Source organism: Falco biarmicus, chromosome 6 (assembly GCF_023638135.1).
Source record: "Falco biarmicus isolate bFalBia1 chromosome 6, bFalBia1.pri, whole genome shotgun sequence".
NCBI lineage: Eukaryota > Metazoa > Chordata > Aves > Falconiformes > Falconidae > Falco > Falco biarmicus.
Window position 1 is genome coordinate 52,517,039 of NC_079293.1, and position 26,660 is coordinate 52,543,698.

The window sequence follows — 26,660 nt, forward strand, 5'->3', positions numbered from 1 at the left end:
AGTGTAATGACAGCGCCAAACTGGCAGGAAACGATATACAAACAGGTTTTTTTCTTCAAGAAAAAAAAGAAAATGGAAAAGGAGACATTGAAATTGAGGGGCTAGTTTCACTCTTTGTAACACTGACAGACTTTAAGCACTTGTGACAAGGTTTCCAGCCTAGAAGTCAGACTGAAGTCTTCATCAGGCTTTAAGCCAAGTCAGCTGGGATATTTCCAGGAAAAAGGGTAGAAGAATAAAAACCCACCAGAATGCCTTCTTCCCCTACTTCTGCTTAAAACACCAACAATGTTTGTCCACAACAGTCCAAGAAGTTTCAACTGCATGTGGAAAAATTCCTGTTAGAGTAAGCAGTGTCATCTTTCACCAAAGTACCTTCTTGATCTCTGTGAAAAATCTGGCCAAAATTAAGTGACACAATAGACATTGTCCATTTGAGTACCTGAACTTGCCGTAGGCACTCTGATCACTGCACATGTATTTAAGCCCATGAGCAAGCAGGATTACTTGCCTCATGATGGTAGCTTTGAACTTTGAGAAGCTGTGTTTTGTCCATGGAGTCAGAACTGAGGCTAGAAACCTCATTTTCTCAGCACACCCTCAGCATGGGCCTTTGTATCCGGACAAGGGCACCAAGCACCCCATTTCTAGGGCAGATGGCACAATGGGCAAACCCGTAGGAGTTGCAGGGAGGAGCTGTGCAGTGACAGAGACAGCTAATCAGGACAGAAACCAGCGTGGAACACATGGAAGCAGTGGCCAGGGAGAGAGGTCCATCAGGAGCTCCACTATAGTAACAGGCACCATATATTTACCATATGTAGGTTTTAGTTTCTAATCTTCCTCTGCAAATTAGGATTAGAAAAACAAGCAAGACATTAATTTCCAGACACAGTCTCTCATTTTACTGGTCAACACAAGCCATGGTGGCCATCAGTTCAAAGTGGATCGATACCTAGCAGTCGGGTATCAGCTCTTGCTTGCATGATCTCCCTGAAAAGCCTGAGAGGGAAACGGCAGGGAAGGAAACGGCGATAAGACTGAGAAACCAAAACCGGGCAAAAGGGTGCCAGGATGGAGGCTAGAAGCTGGAAGGGAACAAAACAACTGGGAAGAGACTGGATCCAGGTCAGTTGGTGGGAAAGGAGCCGGCAGGGGTCTACCTGCAAGGGCTCGTGTCACAGCACTTCCCGCTGCTAGAGCCCCCTAAGGATCCAGCCTCTAGCACCCCAGGAGCACAGTGCGCTCCCTCCCAGGCTCCCCACCTCCTGCTCGGACAGTTGCACTGAGCAGCTCCGTACAAGCTCGGCGAGAGCTCCGTGTGCAGCAAAAACGTCTTATTTCTCACCATCCCAGAGCTGCTGCGATGCGAGCGCTCCCCGCAGACCCTCCAGGGCCGGCGGAGCAGGGCGCTCAGCTCTGCGACCGGCTGAGGTCTGAGGACCTGCAGGGATGGAGGCTCCGCAGCCTCCTCCCGCGTCCAAACGCGCTACCTAATGCCAAGTGATGGGGAAAGCCCGGCACCCGAACGCGCGGAGACCCAGCCCGTCCGCCTTCAGCTGCCTCTGCAAAAAAAGGGGCGCGACAGCGCCCCCCCACGGCTCGGGGTGGCTTCGGGGGAGCGTCACTCAGCAGTGACAGCACCGAGCGGCGCAGCAGAAGACACCCCCCTCCGCTCGGCGATACGCCGCGCCCGCGCAGCCCCCGCACCGCCCCGCGCCCGCGCAGCCCCCGCACCGCCCCGCCCCCCCCCACCAGCGCGGCGCTGCCCGCCCGGCTCCTCCTCCCCCGCCCTGCACCGCCCGCCCGCCGCCGGCCCCTCCCTGCCGTGCGGCGGCGGCGCAGGGGAGCGGGGTGCCCCGGGCCCGGAGATGTGACCCCCATGGACGCCGGCCAGCCGCGGCGGGGGGCGGCCTGGCTGCTGGTGCTGCCGCTGCTCCTGCCGCCGCCCCCCGCGGCGCACACAGGTAGGTGGCGGCGCTGCCCGCCGGTCCCGGCCCCCCGCCCGCGGGGGATGCGCGTCCCTGCCCGGGCGGGGGCGGCAGCCGGGCCCCCGCGCCGCCTCTCCGCGCCCGCTGAGCCTGGCACGGCGGCCGGCCGGGGCAGGCGGAGCAGCGCGGCCCCGCGGGCTCGTAGCGCCGAGGCGTGCCGTGCCGTGCCGTGCCGTGCCGTGCCGTGCCGTGCCGTGCCGTGCCGTGCCGTGCCGTGCCGTAGCGACCACGGCGCCGCCGGTCGGGCCCGGGCTGGGTGCTGTGTGCCGTTCGTGTTAGGCGGGAGCGCCTTGATTTGATGCCGGTACTGAGCTGGAAGGAGAGGGCTGGGTATTTCTGTGAAGTTGCTTCGTCTTTTTCGTTACTCCATAGTTACGCTGGAGTTAGGTTTTACAAAGCTGTGTGTTGATTTACTTTCAGCTGGAAGTTGATAGCATGCTCTTGAGATAGTCTTCACTGTATTACTGTATGTAATTCCCCACATACCTTCGGTGTTTGCTTTTTGCTTGACAGTCGCCATCCCCGGGAGTCCTGCCCGAGCAGTCGAGAGAGACATGATAACAAAAGGCAGGATGGGTTTTGACGGATCCTCAGCTCACGTGCCGGTGTCCTGAGCGCCTCTGATTCCCTTCTCCCACCTGGACCGGAGCACTGCTCCGGTGACAGCCGCACACCCGAGCAGACCGGGAGCAGCGAAGCTGTCAGCGGGGGCGGCCGTGGGAGCAGCTCCGCAGGGAGCGGTGCGCGGCTCGGCCGAGGGGTCACCGGGGGAGCGAGCTTGTACAGCGGAGCTGCGCGCTGTGTGTGCGTGGTGGGCGCCCTGCTGCTGCTGAAAGCATCACACGTATTTCCCTCGAGTATAAAACCAGGCAAGGCGTTGCAGAGATTAGCAGATCTTCTGAGGGACCTACTCTGCCTTCACGCTGTTCTCTGCTGCAAATACTGCCTCCAAAACTACATGCATAAGGACAGAGTCTGCTCCCATTTAAATCCACAGCAAAACTTCCAGATCCTGTGACAGCTGGACATGGTAGTAAGGAGTGTTCTTCATACCCTCAGTGCTCCTGAGTAGCACCAGGTACTGTGTCCCAGCTAACTCCTGTGACAAACTATTCCGTTATGCACCAGGGATTTTGAGTGGCTTTCAGACCAATGCCAGCTTCTTTTCAGATAACTGACCTCGTCGTTTTCATTTTCTCTAAATCTGCTGATCGTCCGTGCAAGTGTTTGGAAAATCTGTATAACTGGCATTCAGTTGCCCTTTTTTTAAAACATTTAAAATTTGATTACAACTGGGTTTAATTTTTTGATTCCAAAGAAGGTTTAGAAAAATGTCAAGAGGGTGATGTTGGTTTTGTCTAATGGTTGTTGAAGGGAGAAGGGAATCTCTTTGCACATATCCTGAGGATAAAACCTAAAAGCTAGACATAATTTTAAGTTTTTGTTGACAGCACGGAAGGGAGAGCTGTGCCTTTCACTGAAGGCTTAGAGCTTCCATTTTCACCTCTTGCAGCATGAGACAGTAAAAGTTGGTCTAATTCAGCCTAGCAGTATATTACTAACAATGGAAAAATTACATGAGGTGCAGAACTGCAGTAGCAATGCTCCTGCTGTTTCTCTGAAGTGATAGGTAGAGGAGCCCCTTTTGGGTACTTGCTTCCAACAGAAGCAGCCTGGGTTGCCAGTCGCAAGCAGATGCAGTTCAGAAGGTACTGCAGTTGCCCTGAAGGCTTGGTCTGGTGCTGGAATAGGAACAGATTATACCAGGGCGCAGGTGCCGTGGAAAGCAGTTTTACAGCAGGACTTCACAGACTCAAATTCTTGCACCTTACAGGATCTGTGCTGTGCCCATCCCTTTGGGATCTTTTGTTGGACTCTTTTCTGAACTCTGTGGCAGCAGCACATAAATACTAACTTAGAGCTGGACCTTTGCAAAACATCGAGCAAAACACCTTTTCTTTTCACTGTGGTGTTAGTGGGTACAATTTTATCCTTACTGGATTACATCTGTTGTTTCAGCGGTCTCTGTCTGCATTTTATTCTAGGGCACTGCTGTCTAATGATCTGTGCCCACCTAACAGGCTATCTGCGCATTACCTGGTTTTGCACAGGACAAAAATTTCACTTGTTGTTGCACTTCTGTGGGATTTTTATAAACTAATGTTTCACCCACTGTTTAAAAATCTGTACTCTAGAGCAAATGAAAAAGTACAGACAATGCAAAATGGAAAAAAAATTGGCAATTCATTGTTTAATCAACAGAATCAAGAAATGTAGCATGCTCCTCTTTAGCACATGGGAGAGTATTTTAATTTTTGCAAGAAATTTATAAGGATAGGAAGGAACATCCTGAATTTTTGAAGTAGAAAATAAATTTACCAAGCTCCATCTTAAATCCTTCCCCATGCTCTTCGTGGTGGTTTCCCTACTACATTCTTCTGCCGTTAGAGAAACCTTTAAATTTCTGGCCTGTAGAGTTCAGTCTCTGTCTTGTAGATCTGTACAGAAGAAAATGCAATGGATGCTACAATATATACTTATCTTAAGAAAGGGAAAAGAGCCTGAATGCTGGACTGCAAAACCAGAAACGTTTTGATTTATGTCAGGCATGTTTGTTATTACTATATTTAGGGCCTATTTACTGTTACCTTACAGATAAGGCATGTGATTTTGGAGCAAATCTCTCAATCATTTCACTTACTGTGTTTTTGCCTGTATTGTGACGCAGACTTGGAACTAGATTTCTTCTGGATGAAGCTGCTCTGGAAGTTGTGCTTCATCAGCATATCTAATGCAAGTAGAGCTAGTCCAGTGTTAGAAAGAGAAAACCTGAAATGTGTAGTGTAGTCAAGATTTTCTCAGTACCAACATTTTCATGTAACAGACTTGCTCATATTTGGTTGTATTACTCACTAACGTAGACACAGTCTTAGATTTCACTGGAGTTGGTACGTGGCTATACCATCTACATTTCTTATGATGGGACCTCGAAAGTTTTCCCCTTCTAAGGTTTTGTAATAGTTGCAAGAGTTGCTTGGTCTGCTTTGACACACCTGATTCAATTACTTGCGTTTCATCTTCTACTGTATCATATTTTTACTAATAAGTAGATCTGTATTTTGAGAAACAGCTTCAGACCTCCCTTTAAACAACTTTCAGTATGTTTTCTTTCACAGTTACTAGAGCCCTGAAAGGATCAAAATATCCCTTTTGATCAAGATGTTGTTCTGGAAAATACAGAATAAGAGGATGAAAGGGGTCATGGTATGGGCTTTGCAGTTAAACCATTGAGCTGGAGTTCAGGGACCACATTGATGCCCAGACATGTTAAAACCATCCAGAAGGTAGGCAGTATTCCAGTGCTAATAATCCACTTCCTTTCCTCCTTGCATTCCCACAGTGAATCCTTGAGAGGACTTCCTCAGGTCAGTATACATGCAGTGCTCTAAAAACTTGAAGACCCTGTGTGTGGGTGCTGCTCTGGGTTCAAGAGAAGGGAAGAGACTGCTGTTTGCAATTCACTCCCCCAAAAAGCTGAGGAGCAGAAGTGACTTGCTCAGCTTATTTTGATAGAAACAAAGCCTGACCAACCACTTTTATTCCTGCATGAAGGCATGGTCTTTGAGCAGCAGCCATAATTTGTGACGGACACAAGTGAAATGCTTGGCTCTGAGCTGAGCAGTGCTGAGATGTTTGTGTATTTAAGGTACATTTATGATCTGTGTATTTAAGGTACATTTATGATCTGAGAAGAGGCTGATCAGTTGTGTAGACACAGCCAGTAAGTATCAGCTAAAGTATTGAATAGCGTACTGGAGCATCAGATTATTTAGTGTGTAAGACATGCAATGTGCACTTAATAACCAGGTTAATCACCCTGTGGATATAATCTGTGCTATGTACTGGGAAGTTTATAGATTGCATTTGAAGTGATGGTTGTATGTTACCCAGACACAGGAAGAACTCAAAGGCAATTGTTGTCTTTGGTTAGCTAAATGATTCAAAGAAGAAAAAACATGTTCATGCAACAGTAGAGGTGGGGAAAGCAGTGGGGAAAAATACTGTAAAATATAAAGATTTTTGAACCCTCAGAAAACTTGACAATTTTATGCATGCAGTAGTTTGTATTACCTGGTATATGTCTATATGCTCGGCAGGATTGAACTGCATTTGTGGTGGTGGTAATCTGTGCATTTACCGGAGAGGGTATTAATCTTCAGTAGTAAAGAGTGGAAGTATATGGGAGGGCTGAGCTCAGTGCTTTTATGTGCTGTTTCCTGGTGCTCTGCCAGTGCGAAAGAAGAATACATGTAACATAGAAATAAATAAAAAGGGATATTGGCATAAGGAGAACTGCAGTATGTGAAGGAGTGTCATATTCATATAGTTGAAAGGCTCATCCTTGTCTTCTCATCTCCAACTTCCAGTCTCATGCCAGGCTGTTTCAGACAATGCTGCCATCTCTGCCCTAGTGCTTGGCTTTGCTTATGATTTCCACAACTTTACAAATTCTTAATGCCTGTCAGTTAGGAATGGATTTGGTTAAAGGAGGTAGTTAATTCTGTAGAGACATTACCAGTACTGCTGGGATCTGTGATTAAGGTCCAAAACTTAGATGTGCATTGCAATTCCCCATGCAGACATTCAGGTTCACCATTGTCACGCATAACCTTACCCTTCCATGGCTGTTGTTCTCTAATGGCCTTTATAGTCTTAATTCCAAGAGAAGAAGGTGGTTAGGATTACTCAAGCCATTTGTGCATGTGTGGTTCCAGTTTATGTTTGTTTTTATAGTTGTGGCTTGTACAGATTGATTTCTGCTGATTGATTTCTCTCCAAGAAGTGGTTGATTACAACTCCAGGATTAATAGCTGAGAGAGAGACAAGATCACCCTTTATGAGCCAAATGAGCTCCCATATTTTAAGAAGCTTAGCTTCTGAGCCTGAGTTCTGGAAGCCAGGCTCGTCTCTAGACAAAAATGAGGTTTTACTGGAGAGCTGTGTTTAAATGAAGTACAGATCTGTTTGTGCTTTATACTTGGTGTACCAGAAACTTGCAGTTTTTTATCCACTGCTCATGCTATCTTGAAAACAGTACAGTAAAATTAGGCAAGTCAGAAAGAATAAGAAACAACTTGTGGGACTGGAGGTATGGGGTAGTTCACATATGAAGAGATTAAATAAAGCCTTTTTCATTCCTGTGGAAAACAGATGACTTTTCTTGTCTGCTTGACTACTACAAGAGTATTTTAGGGTCAATGAAGGGACAGGAGGAAGACTGTAGTCTCTTCCTCCCTCCTTTATACCCCAGCACCATGAGTTAAATCTCACTTCATGGCTTAGCTATTATTCAGCCTTCCATTTTCCACTCCTGTTTCTGTGATGAGAACAGGAATGTGTCCAAAGAGAAGAGAAGAAGAATGTTGCTTTAGGAGGTAAAAGGATCTTGCATGCTGTTACCAAGATTTATATATTTGAGCTTAATCACACTCCATGCGTAAGAACACACGCAAGTAGGTATTACGGCCCTTGGATGAAAGGAGTTAATTTATTTTATACTAATTTCTCAAAGGCTGGAGGGAGCAGGTGAACTAGTCTCTATTACTGCATCTGGTTTGCAAAAGACTTTACTTCTCTTGGCTTTCCTTACCTTTTCTGAAAGTACATCAATATCCTGCTCTTAGGGGGTACTGTAGTCAAAATCGTAATGTACAGGATGTGGCTCAGAAGCACTGAAAACACTGTGCCCTGAGAAGGCTGAGGCACGTGTAATTGCTGACAGGGCTTTTTCCCACTGTAGGAAGGTAGCAGACAGGCACAGAAATAGACTTGTTTGACTCTCCGTGTCTAAATCAAGTTGCAGTAGCTCAAACATGGCCAAGAGTGAGCTTCTCCACTAGCTTGGGCGATGGGCAACTTGTCAAAATGTGTTGGGAGTTCCCATGAACATCAGCAGCACTGCACTGTCCCAGGGTCCAGCTGGGCACGTTTCCACCTTTAACACTATTTCCGAGGCAGTGTTTCCTATCTTACATGTAAAAGGTGTTATGCTGAATAACTTCCTTTGTACAGCAAAATCACTTTAAATCTATAGGCAGGTAAATGAGTCTAAAAACCATGACTGGTGGTTTTCACAAAGAAATGGTTTCTGATAACAGGAAAGATACTAAAAATACTACCATACCTATAATTAGATACTGACTTGTTCTTATCTGAAATTACTATGGGACACGCTGAACAGTCATACAGTGCCTCAAAACACACCAGCCCATACCTAACAGGAGAACAACAGAAATGGGTGGGCGCCCCAGGAAATCTTCATTTCTTGTGAGTTCTCTACAAGCAGTTGCTTCCCAGAGGTGCTTATGTCCTTGCTCATCTGTGGGGAGAAATGTAAATGTGGGGCACAACAGGGAAAAACAATTCTGTGAGTGCTTCAGACAGCAGATATGCTCAGCAGGCTGCCTCACGTCTGCTGGGGTGTTGCCACCCGGTTTCCAGCGCCATGCAAGAGATCAAAACTAGGGCTGTGCTGGCTGTCCAACAGGGTCACCTTGAAATTGCCTCTTTCTGTTTGCAAGCACTGGCTGGGGACTGGAAAGAGGCCCCTTACAGTCATTCAGACAGGGGTGGCTGTGTGACCGTGGCAGCCCAGTTGCCTGCGAGAGATGAGGCTTTGCAAACCTGCTAGGAGTGCTGGTCCTTCCTCTCGGATCTCAGATGCAGGAGGTGTCTGAGTTGCACCATGACTCCTCAGAGGACTGCCTTTCCCTCAGAAATCAAGTGCTTATCCTCCATTGACATCACACTCGATTTCCTGCCCGAGGGAAAATGTAGATTCAGAATCAGGGGTTTCACTAATTAAATTAGTTTGGACTCCCAAGAAAAGCAAAATCCCTTCTCTAGACAAGCCATCAGTAGGTCAGAGAGCAAGGAGTGACACCTGCTAGGCAGTAAATATAATGCTGTCAATTCTAATTGGACTGTTGTTGCCTAATAGAGATATTAGCCAGCATTAAGTGATGAAAGCCAAAACTAATTTTTGCTCAGTTTCTGTGTAAAAAAAATAGGTATTTTATACAAAGATGGATTAGGAGAGTTCCAAAATGTGGTGTGTCAGGACTCGGCTGATAACTGTCACACAGCATGATTGTTAATATTTCAAACAGAAAGCTTACTTAACCTTGGGTATTTTGTAAAACAAATCTAAGATGTCAGAGGTATTCTAATTAAGCTTTCATTTTCTTGGCTGTTGGGTTGTGGTTGATCTAAGTAGTAATAAATGGTTAATGCTAAACATGTTCTAGGGAGAAAAGAAAATCCTCAAAATTACACACTGGATAGTCAGGCTATTTTAAATATTTTATATAACTTCAAAACATCAGTTTTAAAAAACAGCTATTGTGTTATGGAACTGTGTCAACAGTGGGCTTTTACAGTCAGTTCTTTTTGACAAAAAATGTTTTTGCATTTCAAACTTAACAAAAATGATTCAATTGGTTAATTAAAAATAGAAACAACAAACAGTAAATACAAAACACCTCTGATGGAGCATGACTCAGAAAGCCTTGAAGGGGTTGCGAGTAATATTAGGCAAGCACACCTTGAATTCCACTCACCTTGGTTCAGGCCAGTATTGATCACTTGGAGTTAATAGAAAACATACTTACAATCACTTTCTCCTGCTGGAGCGCATCAAGGAAAGGTTTTTGCAGCAGGGCATGGTTAGGTAGTGTGAGCTCTGCGCTTGCAGTTGCAAACATTCTACACAGTGGGAAGAGAATGCACTTTATTTCATTTCTGTCATACAAGTTAAAAAAGGAATGGATGTCAGCTGCCATGGCCCTCTCCAGCTGTCTCCTAGCAAGCCTTCAACAGACTGGGAAGACTTTCTCCTTTGTGAAGTTAGGTCTTCCTGGACTGGCTGAAATGTTCTTTGACTGATATTCTCTGTGGAGGTGTTTTTATAAGTTAGGACATTGTTTGGATAAGTAAATGCAAGGCATCACATGGAGGAGAACATGTCAGGACAAGCCGCAGCTTCAGTCCCGCTTCTGCATCTCTGCCATCTGTAGCTCCGCTCATGTTTTTTCCCTGCATGAGCGGAGCTCCTCAGGTTCAACTGTCTGCAACGGCAAGCGTGCCTGTTCCTGCAAAAACAAACCCCGCGTGCCCCAGTCTCATCCTTCTCCCCGCGTTTCCCCACCTCTTCTGTCATGCCTTTCCATCTGCTCTACCACCTGTTTGTTATGTAGTCTTACATGTCCCTTTCGTCACATCGCATTGCGTCTTTCTCTGCCGGGTGCCCCCCGCGCAGGCGGTGCTGGGCTCTGCTCCTGAGGGCAGGGCTGAGCTTGGCGGTCAGCTCTGGGCGCTGTTGTGACTTGGAGGAAATCACCGCGGTGCTGCTCCCCGCATTCCCGTGGCGCTGCTCAAGTCTAAGGGTTTCGCTAGCCCAGCTTCACAGCCAGCGGTCCCACAGCTCCAGCAACCCACCAGGAGAAAGGCAGCTAAGATGTGATGACTCCTGCCTGCCTCTCCTCCTCCTCCTCCTCCCCTTCCTCGTTATCCAGCCCATTGAGTCTGAATCTGAAGGAATTGGCACAGAGAGAAACTTTCAAGCCCATTCAATTAAAAAAAAAAAAAGTTTACTTGTTTGTTTAAATTGTTACTAAGGTGACTAATAGCAGGTAATAGCATCTGCTGGCATGTGTTCTGGCTTTGCTGGGTTTCTCTTCCTCTCCATAACTTCTGATCTCCAGTGCTGGCATGGTGCCCCTGTTTAGCCCTTGGTGTACTCCCTCGCATCCCTGCACAGCCAGTGCTGCTTGCTTGAGGCTGCAGCTGTGTCAGAAAAGGCAGCCCCAACCCTCTGCTAGTGAGTGCCACCAAACATGATGCTGAATGGACATTTGTTCTGAGTATGACTATTTTGATGTTATGCTTAGGCATGTGTTTGAGGGAATGTTTTTCCCTGAGCACAACATAACCAGTGAAACAGATGAGCTGGAGGAAGAAGAGAGAGCAAAAATTCCTTTAAAAATGAAGAGCGGCAGCACAGAAGGAGCAAGCAAGATTTCACAGGAGTTTGGTGGAAGTCACCCAAACCTGAACAGAAAGACTAAAGAAAGGGCAGTGGCTTACAGCATCACCAGAAACAAATGTTTGGTGTTCTGGATTGCTCCTAAATTTCTTGGTGCTTCACTGGCGGGTCTAAGCTCCCAGTAGGAAAAGGTGAATCGAGGACTCAGCCTGTTTCAGAGATCGCCCTCTCTCTGAGGTGTGTGTTTGGATTAGATCCGTGGCCTTGAAGTGGCAGCTGCAGATGGTGAGGCATGGGGCACGCCTGCAGCGTTGCTCTTAAGTTCAGTGCCCAGCACAAAGGAGCCAGTTCCATCAGAGTCACTTCCATACACACTTTGGTATAAGAAAATACAACAGCAGTTGAAGCTAAGGTCTCTGTCACTGTCAGAAAAGGAGTTTATCTTTTAAATTCTGGGACGACGGTAGGGAAGGGGTCCCTGGCTTTTACTGCTGTGGCTGTTGGGAAAAGCTGTGTTGCAGTAAAGCTGGCCTTTCTGTCTTAGGTCTTTCCACATCACTCACTGTCTTAAATTATATCTTATGGTTTTCTGTAGAAGCCCTGTGACCTTCTTTGTTGTTTTATTTTATTGGATAGTTTGGTGTTTTCACCCTTGTAGCCGTGACACGGTAAAATACCACAGATCATGGCTCTGCTTGAGAGCAGTACAGTCAACAACAGCACTTACACAGCAGGCATTTCTGAGCCCAGAGGTCAGCTTTCGGTGGGTCCTCTGCCTCCTCTCCACCCCAGAACTTCAGCCAGTGTACAGAAAAAATACCTACGTTTTTATATATTTATGTATTTTTATGCTTTGCAGCTTCTAGGTTACCCCACTCAAGTGAAGAGGTAACAAACCTGTTTATAGCGAGAGGGCATGGGTGGCTGCGGCTGTATTTGTTCTGTAGCATCGACGTTAAGCACAGCTGTTTGTCACTGAGATAGGTGGTGCCTCCTAGCCGATAGAAAGCAGATACACTGAATGGGCAATAGTTGTAACATGGAAATTATGTGTATTTATACTTGTGTTTATATATGTGTGTGTATGCATGTGTGTATAGATAGGTACGTATGGCTATAACCAAAACTGAGCTCTGAACAGTGCCGACTTGAGCAAGGTGCATAACTGGCAGGGAGCTCTATGCAGCTAAAACTGACCAGGATTTTAAACCCAGCAGACACTTTCATAAAGAGAAGATGAGGCACCTGTCATGCAGTCTTTTACTCATGTCAATAATCTCACTGACGTCAGTGGGGTTTTTTTGCTCATATGTGAAGGTGTTTTCAGGCTAAGTCATGTCTATTTTGGAAAGTCTTGCAATAGCTTATTCTAAGATCAGGACTTGGCTCTTCCTTGTGGTGGTGAAGTTTGCAAGCCTGTATTACTACTAATATATTAATATTTATTTCCAGTCCAGGTGTGCAGAGTCATGAATATGTAAAGAATGATATTACTCAAGGTTTGATTTACCGTGTTTCCAAAGACAGCAATAACAGCTCCAGATTTTTCCATGCAAGAAATAAACTGACTTCGTGATGCTGGGAAGTGATGACAGCCATTGCATACTATCAGTGAGGTAGAATAAACCTAGCAAAGCAAGATGTGCAACTGCTTTCTGCTCTCACATTGGCGAATATGAACTGAAAATACTCAGTGCAACACCTATGCTTTTAATTCTGTTTAATGGGAACAAAATCAGAATATAACAGAGTATATTGTATTTAAATACAAGATATTGAAATATTCAGTTGGTGTGTATACTTGAGTCCTTTCCTGACTGATCACCATGGAACGAACAAGCTCTGTGTATGATCTATTTTCTATAATATAGAATAGATAATACACGTATAGATCAGCATGCCTCCTGATACTGTTGAGCACTGAAAAGACATGAAGGAGTTTATTCTTAACTCTTCCTGGAGAAACAGGGGAGTATGGCAGTCTTATTCTTGTTTTAAAGATCCTGAATTGAGGCATAAAAAACCTACACAATTTGTTGTAAGGGCAAACAGAAGCCTTTACTGAAGGGGCAAGACCAGAAATAGAAATCAAATTTCTGCTTTTGCAGCTAATGGAAAGTTAACGGTCTCGGTCCCTCTGCCTTCCAAATCACACTGAGCTGGGGCAGGTGGGAGCATGCTGGCAGTGTGTGATGCTTCTGATCTTGTAAAGATACAGCCTGTGGGTTCTGCGTGCTGAGATTGGCTCATCTGCTGCAGTCAGTGCTTCTGTTTCAAAACTGCATTTACCACAGCAGAAACCACAGTGGGAGGAGAGAAATTAAAAAAAAAAAAAAAAAGGACAAAAAATCACCTTTACATGTTAACTAGTTTAAAAATATTTTAATGTATCGGATAAATACAAGGGCATGTAGTGACAGGGCAAGGGGGAATGGCTTATAACTGAAAGATGTAGATTAGCTATAAGGAAGAAATTGTTCAGTGTGAGGGTGGTGAGGATAGGAACAGGTTGCCCAGAGAAGCTGTGGATGCCCCATCCCTGGAAGTGTCCAAGGCCAGGCTGGATGGGGCTTTGAGCAACCTGGTCTAGTGGAAGGTGTCCCTGCCCATGGCGGGGGGTTGGAACTAGATGATCCTTAAGATCCATTCCAACCCAAACCATTCCATGATGCTATGACTCTTGCTACTTTAAAATGTGCTTGAGGAATGTAAGTGTTTTTATGCAATGATGGACAAATGTAAAAAAGTGCATAGAAACAAAAACTATTTAGAAACCCGATGGAACTAATTTCCTTTGTGATGAGTTGGCTGCCTCTGTCCACTTCAGTTTGGTGACTATGTATTAGCCTAATAAGCAGTACACATTTTAAAAACTTTTAAAGAAAAATGTGTGAAAAATGAGCTATTAGCTGCCAAGGATGTGTTTAGCTGTTCTGTACTGGATTCAGCAGTACCCCTGCCAAATTTATTACTACACAGTGTGTAGTAATATCAGATAGTATAAGAAAACCTATCAAAATGGGGCTGGAAGTGACCTTAAGAGATCACCCAGTCTGGCCCATTACCCCTAGATAGAATCGGCTAAAGTAGTGTCATTTCTGGCAGATGTTTTTCTAATTTGCCCTTCAAAACATCCAGGAGCCTTCCAGGGTGACCCATCTTTACATATTGCTTCTCTTCCCACAAGGGGTTGCTCCCAGTGCCTCCTTGTTGAAACTGAATTCTGTTCCTTTTCCTCCTTGTTCACGGTAGATAGAGGACAGATTATCCTCCTCATGTGAAGCCTTACAGTGTTCCCCACCACTCCCTGGACAAGACAAGGTGCATCTCTGAGAAGTTTAACTGCTGAGGAAGCAGAGATCAAGGCTGATGGGCTTGGCCACCGTCTCTACTGGAAGGAGAGAGATGCACCCAGTATGGTCCGTTCTGACTAGAGAGATGAACCAGCCTATGGAAGAGTTTATTTTCCTTTGCTGTTTATGAGCATTGCAAAGTAGATGCCTAGCTCAGAGCGCAAGTTACCAGGGACAAACCTCCTCCTCATCTGCTGCTGTTTAAGGGGAGAATTTTTAAAATCTTTCCTCTGGAGGATTTTGGACTGTGCAGTATATGCTGTATTCTCCTTCAGACTCTTAATTTATTCTTAAGTCTCTCCTTGTTGGCCTTTTTAGTTTTTCCTCATTGTTTTTAAGTGAGAAGCCTTTTATGGCTTTGATTTACAGCAATCTAAGAAAATACCTACATTGTATTTCCTCCTACTTGGGAATTGCAGCAGAAAGTTTGTTTGTGCCTTAGTCTCTCCCTCCCTTTCTACATGGATTGCCTGGTTGCCTTTCTTAGGGCTTGGGTGACTTCTGATTGTATTTTTAAAAAAAAACCCACTTATTTGGTCATTGATTATGCAATTGATGGGTTTCCTGTAGTCTCATACACTTCGGTGCTGAGATGTGGTACAATGAATGAAACTTAATGCATGGATGATTTCTTGTAGTCCATATGGTGCAGGTTTTGGTTTGTTCTACTTAGCAGCATGCACATTAGTGGTTTGGGAGCTTCTTTATTTTACTGGATAGATGTTACACATTTTAAACTCTTCTTGGCTCTCTTGGGCAGTTTCATCTTTACGTTTGAATCAGTTTCACCTAAAGCAGTTGCAGAGAACATTTATTTTGGGGAAAATCAAAACCTTTTATTTTTCTAGATTCTGTATCTCCCACTTAGAAGCAAATGTTAGAGCAAGGCAGATTCCTGGAGGTCTCTTTCTGCTGCTTTTACATCCCCTGGCATCCTGAAACTTCTTTTATGTCATTATAATTGGGTCTGTAGTTTGAGCTCTTACAGGATGTCACTGGGCACTTCTGTGTCCGAGTGTTCAAGGATGTGAGACTTTCTACATACTTTTGTAAATAAATAAGCTTGCCCAAAGGACTATACCTGATGAAATTTGTCCTCAGACTAGAAAAAATTCGAAAGCTACTGAACCCTAGCTAAGTGCTAGAGATAAAAGAGAGCAACATTAGAAATACCCTCCATAAACAGCTTTATGATCTGAAGATACAGGTGAAGGCACACACCAGAGTGTTTTGAACATTAACATACACCTAGAGGCTTGGAAAACCCGGAGTTTCCACTGACAGTTTAAAGTAATTGGTCTCTACAGAATTGCAAGGAGATGGTGTCAATAAATGTATTGAAGAGAAAAGCTTTTGTTTGGCTCAGAGACAGCTAGAAGTCAGCAAGTTGATCAGGAAAATGGTGGTGACTTTTACTTACAAAAGCAACTGTATGTTCCTTATACAGGAGGATGAACATTATTACTCTTGTAACAGTGAAATATACTACAAAAAACCCCTAAGATGCTTGCAGAAGTAACAAAGGTCAAGGACTATTCATTCAGACAGGTTCCCACTGTTTGTGTTAACATGCTTTATTTCCCCCTTTCTTTGTTTCTTTTTGTTATCTTAAGAACAAGAATTGCATCCCTGGAGGAAGAGCTCAAAGGGTTTTGAAAAGTCCTGAAGAACCTCAGAGTCACTTTTTCTGTTCCCCATTATGCTCTTGTGGCCACTTGCAACGAGAAGCTCCTTCCCAGCAGATGCAGCTTCAGGGCTGGTCTCGGACTGACTCCCATGGGAGCAGTTCTCATGGCAGGAGGTGCTGGGGATTGAGTCACAAATTGGAGTTTGGGACTCTGCCCCTGGGCCCATCGGGCTGCATTTGGGCAGCAATTTAATGATGTGAGCATCTCCATTACATCACGAAGATGTGAAACTGGTTCCTTGAGAGTCCCAGACTTGCTTGTTTATTCATTGCAAAAGCTGGTGCAATAAAAAGCAATTTACGTGAGTGACCTAACAGAGAGTGTCCACTTTTGACTTTCTGGAGAATCAACACGAATTATCGAATGATGCTGGGGCTCTTGTGAGCATCCAGTCTGATTCTGCAGTGCAAAGTCATACTTAGGTTTGTAAAGCTGTGTTTGCAGTGGACTCCACATGCCTTTTTAAAAATGCCTGGTTTCTTTTTTAAAAGTTCACTCAGCTGCAAAAATATTCTATTGAAGCATCAAGGATGTTTTTTACAATTTCCAGTGTTAAATTGTTCTGATACTTAACTACCTTTACAATTTTAAAAATGCATATCTCTTCTAGGCTGAACTTTTCTAGTTTTAGCTTCCAGTCCCTGGATTTTTCTATGCCAATGTCTGTCATACATGGCAAAGCCATTTTTGCTAAAGAAAAAACACACTCATACAGATGGAATTTGGGACTGCATTAGCTAGGGACACTTTTGAAAAAAATTAATTTCCATGGCCAACAACCTTGTGCTTTTAATGGAGTGAGAAAGGCAGTATGTAGAATTTTATGGCTTACTTAAAAATAAGTATCTTTTTGGTTAACTTGGAAGCATATGTATTTGCAGATTCTTAGTGTATACTGTTCCTTTCTTATTTTCTTTCTCAGGAGAGTTGTATTGTTCTTTGCCCAGCCCTAGGAACGTCCACTTTGAATCTATAAACTTGAAGAATGTCCTCCACTGGTCAGCACCAGAAGGCACAGGAGATGGAGTATTCTACAAGGTGAAGTATTCAGTGTAAGTTGACTTGTTTATTTTATCCCCCACTGATTTTTTATTTTAGCATTTTAAATAATAATTGAAAAAAACACTTTATGCGAGATAGAACTGCTAAAAGGTCAAGAAAGAAGAATTAAAATGTGGGTTAAACAATATGTTTTTCCACTTCTGGTACTGCTTACTTCAGATCCAGTTAAAGTATAAGGAGACTTTCTTCCTATGAAAGAAGTGTAGGATGCCACATGGAAGCTTTCAGGGATGTTCCTGAGAAATGAGACAGAAGAACAAAGAAGGGCTGTGTTGTGGATTAACATCTGTACACATTAGACATCTGTACACATTGAAACAGATCTGGAGATACAGTATTTCATAGAATATTAACAGCACCCAGTGTTTCGTTGGTCTTTTCTAACACACCTAATGCCCACAGGTTTCTTCTGATCCTGCAAGCCTCTCTAGTCTAGGAGAAAATCCACTAAAGTTGTCAAGTATTGTAGAAAACAAAGTAATCTGATTGGAATCAGACCCTTATATTTTCAAGGTCTGCACCTTTGTAAGACATCGAGGAATCTGAATAAGGACCAGAATCCAACTCCTTCATTCCCACTGAGAGAGCACTGGGTCATTCTGAAGGACGATGCTGGAAGTTCAGCTTACAAATAGGTGTAGCACTGTTGTCGTGGATGATGTAATGTTCCCAAACTTCACCTCTAATATTTATGCTTCCCTCGATCTAGTAATGTTTTCATGACACTAAACCAAATGTAGATTTCTAGAAGTTTCCTGTAGCTTGAACTGGCTACTAAGAAAAGCAAGAAATTACTTCTGCAGTCAGAGACTGCAACCTCCTTTGCTCATATCTTGCTGTCTGTGCTAACATAGTCCAACTCCTGGAACAGGGGAGAGTGCTCAGTAATTATGGAATGAATGATAATTATGTAGAAGGTAAAATGCTCAGAGAGCGCTATCTGTGCTGACTGTGCAGGGTCAGCTGATCTGCAGAAGAGTCTGTAGTCATAGGTATGGGCATCTTTCACAATGAATGCAAAAATACTCATACAAGCCTCTACCTACCTAGGAGAGAAAGACCTTGAGCTAGGTGGAAAATGCTGGTGAGTGATACTTGTCCTGCAGTCACTCAGAAGCTCCACACACCCTTACTAATTAGCAGCCAAAGGGAAATTCTTAATAACATGAATTTGAGGAGCAGGAGCTTCTGAACAAATTCAGGCAGGAATTTTCCAAGGAAATCTGGATTTCTTCTACTAGTTTATAAGAGCTGGTTAGTACCGAGGCATTGTTGGTAGCAGGTATATGCCCCTTTTTTCAACTGTAAGGTTTTTGAAGTTTGTTGTATTCCAGTGGAGTCTGGCTGTAAAACTAGAAAAAGGAGTACCTGTCAGTAGTGAGTGGTCTCCTGCCCACTCATCTTGGAGTCCCTGAGCATCATCTGTCTCCGTACCCCAGGATGAGCCACTGACCATTCTGACAGAACTCTTTGTCTCTGTATAAATAATTATCCTGACTCTGTTATCGTGTGTTTAGAGTTTAAACAAAAGCTGTGGAGACTGAAGTTGAGAAATCTCTGGTCAGTGCAAGCAAAACTGGACTTGGACTGATATCAGTAACATCCCGGTTAGTTCCATATGGCCTCTTCTGGACAGGGCTGACTCTGATTTAAACTTGTGGAAATCTTGTGTTTTATCTCAGGTGAAGTTGGGAATTCCTTGAAATTGCAGATTTCTGTGAAACAAGCAAGATGTTTTATCAGCCGTAACACCAGTTTCTGTACTATATTATCAAGTGACTAATGTCATGGCAATAGCTTTTGTACCGCTCCTTTCTTTTTCAATATAGATACGGCATTGGCAAATGGATTAGAAAGCCAGAATGCAGGAATATCAACAGAACATGGTGTGACCTCTCCAGTGAGACTTCTGACTACGAAGAACAATACTATGCAAGCGTTAAAGCCTTCCTAAACGGGATGTGCTCTGACTGGGTGGAGACCACACGGTTCAACCCTCTTACAGACAGTAAGGAAAGCTAATCAAACAGCCAGATGTTCAGTGGCCTTAATTAATACTGTGTGCTCAGACTCATGTGCCTGCGTAGCCTACGGTATTTTAATTTTAGCGTAAGGTTAGATTTTTTTTGCAGTTGTTTCACGTTTATGCTTTTGGCAGAAGTTACTGAAATAAACATGTTAGAATTGGGGTATATGTGTGTTATATATATGGTCATATATATACACTGAATACTCTTATGCTATGGTAAAGCTTTACTCAAGGCAAGTAAAAGCTGTGGCCCATTCACAGTATAAAGAGCTCTGATTTTGAAAAGGCTTTATTAAACCAAGCAGTAATCATACTCTAGAGCACAATATCTCTTATCTGAGATGTATATATATACACACATATGATAATCTGAGAACATACTGGTAATTTGGCTTGTTTCAACAAATTGAGTTTCAAAGTTGTTTATTCTGCAGTCACAGGAATTCCTAAGCAAAATTCCCAGTCAGTGTTTGCCTTATCCCTGTAAAGATCCTCCTAGTTATCTGATAAAATAATTTTCTACCAATATAAGTGAATTGTTCGAAGTCCTACTTAGACTCTCTGAACCATTACAAAAATTTAATATCATCTTCTTTAAGAAACTGCATGGTCAAATCAGTGTGTCTGTGCTGTATTTTTCTGCATTTTGTACATGTTTATTTTCCAGCTAAAATTGATCCACCCATGGTAAGTGTATCTTCTACTGAGAAATCTATTTCAATCATTCTTACGGCTCCTGAGAAATGGAAGAGAAGTCCTGAGGGAGAATCCGTATCTCTGCTTCAAGTGTATCCTGGCCTGCAATATGATGTATCTGTCCTTAACAAAAAAACAAAGAAGCGGGTAAGTTTTGACAAGGCTCTAGAACTGCACCTACTAAATCTGTGCTTCTTGAAATGAATGCACTTTGTCTGTTACAGCAAGGATTGAAATAGGATTCATAGCTTTATAGGAATTGTAGGATCATTCACGTTGGAAGGGAGCTCAGGAGATCTCTAGTCCAGAGTCCTGTTCAAAGCAGGATCAGCTGTGAGCTCAGACCAGATTGCTCTTGAGTTTGTTCAGTTGCATCCTGAACACCTCCAAGGACAGAGACTGCACACCTGCTCCGCTCCTTGACTTTCCTCTTAGGGAAAAAAGTATTTCTTTATATCCATCTGAACCTCTCTTTCTGAACGTAAGTCCATTGTCTGGCATTGTCCCACCATTCAGTACTGTGAAGAGCCTGGTTCTGTCCTCTTGACAACCTCCGTGGCTGCTGTTAGGTCCCCCTGAAGCCACCTCCTCTTCCCCAGGTGGAACAAACTCTGGGCCCTCAGCCTCCCCTCACAGGGCACGTGCTCCAGCCCCAGTCATCTTGGTGATCTTCAACTAAACCCACTCCAGTTTGCCAGACCTTTCTGTACTGGGGTCAACAAAACTGGTCACAGCATTCTAGACATGGTATGATTAGCACTGAGTGGAGGGGGATGATCCGTCCCCTCCATCCACTCCCTCTTCTCCTGGGATGCTGTTGGCTTCCTTTGCTGTGGGGGCACGTTGCTGGCTCATGTTGAGCTTGCTGCCTGTCCCCAGTCCTCTTCTGCAGGGCTGCTCCCCAGCCAGTGAGTGTACTGGCAATACTCAAATCGTGACAAAGCGCATCCTTTGTCGCCACATCTGAACATCTTAATTTGTCTGTTTCTGTGGATTTACATTTTATTAGCAAGTAGTAGTTCCCAGCATAAACAAAGTAGAGGAGGAAGAGTTCAGTGATCAGTAACAAAAACATTCGTTCTTCTATACCCATCCTCCAGGCACAATCACTGTCTGGCAAATCTCTGAATTCTCTGAAAAGAGAACCTTTACACCAAAAAGGTCAGCTTCTGTCAAAAGGAGTATTAAAATGTCAAGATTAGCAATTGGAAGTTTTGGTTTTGGTTTTGTTTTGTTGGGGTTTTTTTTCCATATTGTTTGACATATAACAATTACTTTACTTTGGACTCCGAGGTCTACATAGCACCTATCTTTAGGCTCCTATCTTTATCAAACATCCCAATTAGAATGATTTTGTGGAACTGTGCTGTGTGCCTTTCATTGGTCTATGTGTCAGGACAGAGCTGGAGTGATGCTTTAGCTCTGTTGCAACATCAGCATGAGAATGTGGGCTCGTGGTGGCATGTGGTCCTACTTCATATAAAGCATGAAATTGTTCAGTAGTTGTAGAAGAGTGACTGAACGGAAGATCAGTCAGAGAGGGTGTGACCTAATAAATAACTTGAGTTTTGATTGCCTTCAGAGATAAAAGGATGCAGCTGGCAGTTCTTACAGTATTATTCTTTCCAGAGAATTTCTTTGCTTGTGACAAAAGTTGTATATAAGATCTTAGAATCACAGAATGGTTTGGGTTGGAAGGGACCTTAACGATCATCTAGTTCCACCTCCCCTGCCATGGGCAGGGACACCTTCCACTAGACCAGGTCGCTCAAAGCCCCATCCAGCCTGGCCTTGGACACTTCCAGGGATGAGGCATCCACAGCTTCTGCTCAACCCCTTCCAGCGCCTCACCAGCCTCACATTGAAGAATTTCTTCCTTATAGTTAATCTAAATCTACCCTCTTTCAGCTCTAAAGCTGTCCCCCTTGTCCTATCACTACATGCCCTTGTAAAAGGTCCCTCCCCAGCTTTCCTGTAGCCCCCCTTTAGGCACTGGCAGGCTGCTATAAGGTCCCCCCAGAGCCTTCTCTTCTCCAGGCTGAACAAGCCCAGCTCTCTCAGCCTGTCTTCATCTTCGCCTCTCTGTAACCAAGAAGTTAAAAGAGGAAAAAAATTATCTTTTTTTATGTCTTCCAGTGGTTCTTCTCCATCAGCAACAATACTTTGGTTGTGCCCTGGTTAGAACCTGGAACAGCTTATTGTGTCAGTGCACAGATACATGTAACCACACCACTTTTGCACAGTGGGTTCTCCAAAGAATATTGCATTGCTACCTTGAAAGGTATGTGTAAGCTGGCAAATTACAATAAGAAGATGCAAGGTATAAAAAATCACGGTGATGGAGTTTGTAGTCTTTTTATGTATCCATTCTAAGAGTGAAAGCTAGCATTGTTTTTCCCTTCTCTGTGCATTTGTACCAATGAAAAAAATCTTTGCCTTTAATAAAACATAGCTGGGATCTAGTGACTGTAAGGTGCATCAGTATTTTTGAGGAACAGGTTCTGCATTCTTTGAGCCTTAGTAAATGGAGAGTATTTTTTTACCTTGAATGGGATTTGGTAGTGGTAGAGCTGGGTCAGTCTGAAGTTAGCAACAGGAGAACCTGAGCAGGGGTGGGTTGCTAATTCTTTTTAGAATTTAATTTATAATTTAGATGATAATAAAAATTTCTCCTGTAGCTCAAATGTCTTTTTTTTTTTTTTTTAATTTCCTGCAAATTCCTTGTTTATCTAAAATGTTTGCATCCCATATCCAAAAAGCAGTGTGGTAAATGCACACATTACTATCCAAATACAGTAAAAAGTTGCTCAGTACAATGAAAACTTCTGTTTTGTTAACAGATAAAACAGCAGATGAGACTATAACGATCATATTTGGATACGTTCTGCCTATCATGCTGGCTGTCCTTTTTATTTCAGTGACATGCTACTTTGTGCACAGGTATATTCATGTCATCAAACAGAAACATCCAACAAACCTGGTAAGTGTTCTCTGTCGCAGGAGGTCACTGCTGACCTTGGCACTCACAGCAGAGCTGTGCATTTTCCAGGGCTCCAAGTCAGCTGGGAGGAAACCATGGCTAGCTGCAAATGAAAGCTCTAGTTGCCACTCAGATCAAGATAAGAACATCACATTGAGGGTTATTAAATGCCAGAAAAGCAGGGTAATAATTCAAGTTAGAAACTGTCTGAAAAGGTGAGCACATCTGAGATGACCAGAGCTAATGAGGATCAGAACAGAGCTGTTCATTTGGGAAGGGTCATTGCCATAAGCAAGGTCTGAGGGGCACTGAGGCAAGCTCTGTTAGGAGGTCACTACTCCCTAAATTTATATGGGAAGAAGCACTGCAGAGATTCAGTGAATAAAAATTATTAATTGGTTGAATTCGGAAACAGGAAGGGAAGATAATTAAGCAGTACCAAAACCCCATGATGTTTTCTTGTACTATTACTGGGTATTACCAGATTTTTCCACTTAATTGTGACTGTGGAAGGATTTAGCACGTGTGCATCATGCGTATAATTTAACCTGGATTTCAAGAATACTTTCAAATACTACATGATTTGCTAACACCCAAAAATGTATGAACAAACACATTCTTACTTAGGCAGCCCCAATACACTTTCTACATAAAAAATGTTTGCAAGTTTCTTGGAGCCGCAAAGTTTGTTAGTTTTTAGAAAGAACACATAAAATCTAAGAAATGTTACTGGTTTCCAGCTCATGAGCCCAGCAGAGCTTTCTCACAGCTGCCTCAAAACAAGTTGGTCAGCCGTAAACGCGCACTTACAGGGATGAACACTTTGTTGTTAATCGGATCTGACACCCTGGGATGGTATAAGGGAGTTGGCTTCAACCTGCTGATCTTTCTGAAGAAATCTAGAGCAGCACAGAGGCAGTAAGAGAAATGTTCACAGGGGGACTGTGGGTTCAGAAGGAGTAGAACAGCAACTGCTGCAGTGTGTGCAGATGTGCATGGAGACACCTCCTACACTTGACGAGGCAGCAGCTTTATCACAGGCTTGTGGAATTGCAGAGTGGTTTGGGTTGGAAAGGACCTTTAAAGATCATCTAGTCCAACTACCCCGCCATGGGCAGGGCATCTGGCTAGATCAGATTGCTCAAAGCCCCATCTAGCCTGAATTTGAACACTTGCAACGAGGGGGCATCCCCAACTTCTCTGGGCAGCCTGTTCCCTGGTGCCTTACCACCCTTGTGGTAAAGAAGTAAAGAATTTTTTCCTTATATCCAATCTAAATCTACCCTCTTTCAGGTTAAAACCATTGCCTCTTGTCACTATACGCCCTTGTAAAAAGTCCTTCTCCGTCTTTCTTATTCTTTATTCTTTATCCTTTATCCTGGGATGCAGAGCATGGTAGGGGGAGGTAGCTTGGTCTCCTTTGGAGAGCTAGCAGGACAGAGCTCTTTACAGTCCAAGAACGTAAAGGGCTACTGTGTGAAAAACTCCCACTCGATAGCAGACTAAACTCCGACTCCAGGAATTTTTTTCTCTAATAAATATGTAGTTTGTATGCTGGGGGTGGGTGGGTAATGTCTACTGCACTTTTTTATGACCACCTTGAAACTTGAATTTTATTCCTCCACCTCTGGATTCAGTGGATGTTAAGGTAACAGGTAATTAAAGACCTGGTATTTTAATGATACTCTCTGGCTTTCCCAGCCTACAGACTATTCCACATGGGTACCCCATGTGGTCAGGGGGAGGTGGGACAAGCAGTTCGTTTTGGTCCAGCACTTCTGACCTGGAGGAGCTTTCAGACTATCTGGTACATCGAGTAGTGGTCTTAGTCTTCCATTAAAGCTTGAAAGCACTGAAGTGCAGCTTCTGGTTGTTTTTCTATTGCACTTCCCTTTAGTGACTGCTTATACAGTATTTATTCCTGTTAGAAATCTTACTCATTTCAGGAAGATTCCTGTTGTTTAACTAGATGATTGATCACAGTCTCAAAAGCAGCCTGTGACAGAAGGCACAGTGCAGGCTCCATACGCTGCACTTCAACCTGATGTGTAGCTTCCCCTCTGAAAGGAAACCTGGTATTATTTAATTCTCTGTGAGCTGTGCCTTAACATGGTACCTGCCTCTGTGCTTGTGGGATGTGGTTTTGACTGTACTTCCTCTTTGCTGGTTGAAAAGTGGAATAGATTCTGTAATGTGTGACCCAAGGACAACTCATTTTCTCCGAAGTCACTTGGGTTTATGCTGGTGGAAACAAAATCAGAATTTGATAGAATTGCTCTAACCATTATTTTGACATGGAGAAGATGAGAAAAGGGATATTAGGGTTGGTCATAATATAGTTTTATTTTGGCAAGAATAAAAAAAGTGGAACATATTAACACGTATTAACATAGATGTTCATATGATGAACTTCCTCCTTCCCTAAATTGAAATAACCTCCTAATAAGGTCTAGCCTAGCCTTATCTTTTAAAAACATATGACAGTATAAGAAGCAGCACAATGATATTTTTATTATACTTCATTCAAATAAAAATATTTTTTGCTTTTCAGGTATGGCACTACACTGACAGATGCAAGGAAAAGGTTTTCATACCATGTGAACAAGTAGTGGTTAACCTTATCACAGTTAACGTGGATGAATACAAGCCATCTCAGGAATCCAATCATCTATCTGAAAAGAAAAGTCCCCGGTATTACACTGTTTACGATGGCACCAAAGGGAAGGATTTGCCTTCAAAAGAAGTGCTGGAAACAAAACACTTGCTTGATATTTCACACAAAGAGACTATTTTAGTGGAATGGGACCAAACTGGGAACTGGCCATCTTGTGGCCAGCCTGGAACAATGAATACTTCAAGGCAGAAGAATGCAGGGACTGTAGAGTATGAACATGATGTAAGGGCTGAAGATTTCAGTCCCATTCAGAAACTAGAAGAGAAGGCTTCTGCTCCCAGGGGACCACTAGGTGAGCCACAGATTGCTTTGGGGGACTTGGTTAATATAAAAACAGGACAGCCATATTGCCCCCAACTAGATGTGAGGGCAGCAGACCCTTGTTTGGGACAGAAAATGGAGGAACTTAATTTGAAGATGGTTGATGCAGCAGGTGAACTGCCAGGTGAGACCCATATCAACTTGGTGGACTTGGATACGGAAGAATCTGGGCAGACATCCTATCCTCAACTGGAAAAAAAAGCACAGGTCCTCATGGAGAAAGAGAGTGAACAGACCATAGTAGTAGATTGGGATCCTCATACTGGAAGACTCTATATTCCTGCATTGTCCAGTGTTGAAGATCAGGTGTGTAAAGGGATATTCAAGTGTGATGATCCTGAAAAAGAGGGAATTTTGTCCAGATTGTATGAGAAAGAGGTACCTGACAAATCATCAGAGGACCGAGAAATGTATCTCCTGCAGTTCAAGGAACAATGGGGACTGCATGTAGAAATGGAAGACTGAACAAAGATTTTCTGAAATAGTTTAAAATGCAAAATCTTGTTTACTTTGCCAAAGAGAGTGATGGACTTAGCAGACCAAATACATCTTAATATATTGAAGTTTTTGGAGCCATCACAGTTGATAAGCTTGTCCACAAGGTGTTATTTATAACAGTTTCCAGGCGTAATATGAGTGATTTTGACTTTCATCATAAGCCTCTCAGGTAAAAGATGACGATTATGAAACTATCTTCTTTTTAAAAATACATATATTTTTACATGGTATGCCATCATGACTTTGACATTGTAATTCCTACCAAAACAAATTAGCAATGTTTGAGAGCAGTTATTTTTAGCAAATAAAAAGCAACAATATGACA

The 26,660-nt window shown here is 43.5% G+C and overlaps 1 protein-coding gene across 4 annotated transcripts; it reads left to right on the plus strand.

Annotated features, from left to right (window-relative positions):
* The first annotated feature begins 1,777 nt into the window (after positions 1–1,777).
* IL20RA (interleukin 20 receptor subunit alpha) lies at positions 1,778–26,660 on the plus strand. 4 transcript variants are annotated; one of them, XM_056344248.1, is made up of 7 exons: positions 1,778–1,967; positions 16,998–17,127; positions 18,967–19,145; positions 19,834–20,009; positions 21,999–22,143; positions 22,781–22,842; positions 25,394–26,660. In XM_056344248.1, the coding sequence occupies exons 1-7, from the start codon at positions 1,883–1,885 to the stop codon at positions 26,300–26,302; spliced, it is 1,686 nt and encodes a 561-aa protein (XP_056200223.1). In that variant the 5' UTR covers positions 1,778–1,882; the 3' UTR covers positions 26,303–26,660. The 4 variants fall into 4 exon arrangements, with proteins under 4 accessions (XP_056200223.1, XP_056200222.1, XP_056200224.1 ...); XM_056344247.1 differs by having other exon boundaries at positions 1,780–1,967; positions 22,703–22,842; XM_056344249.1 differs by having other exon boundaries at positions 1,834–1,967; positions 16,998–17,113; positions 22,703–22,842.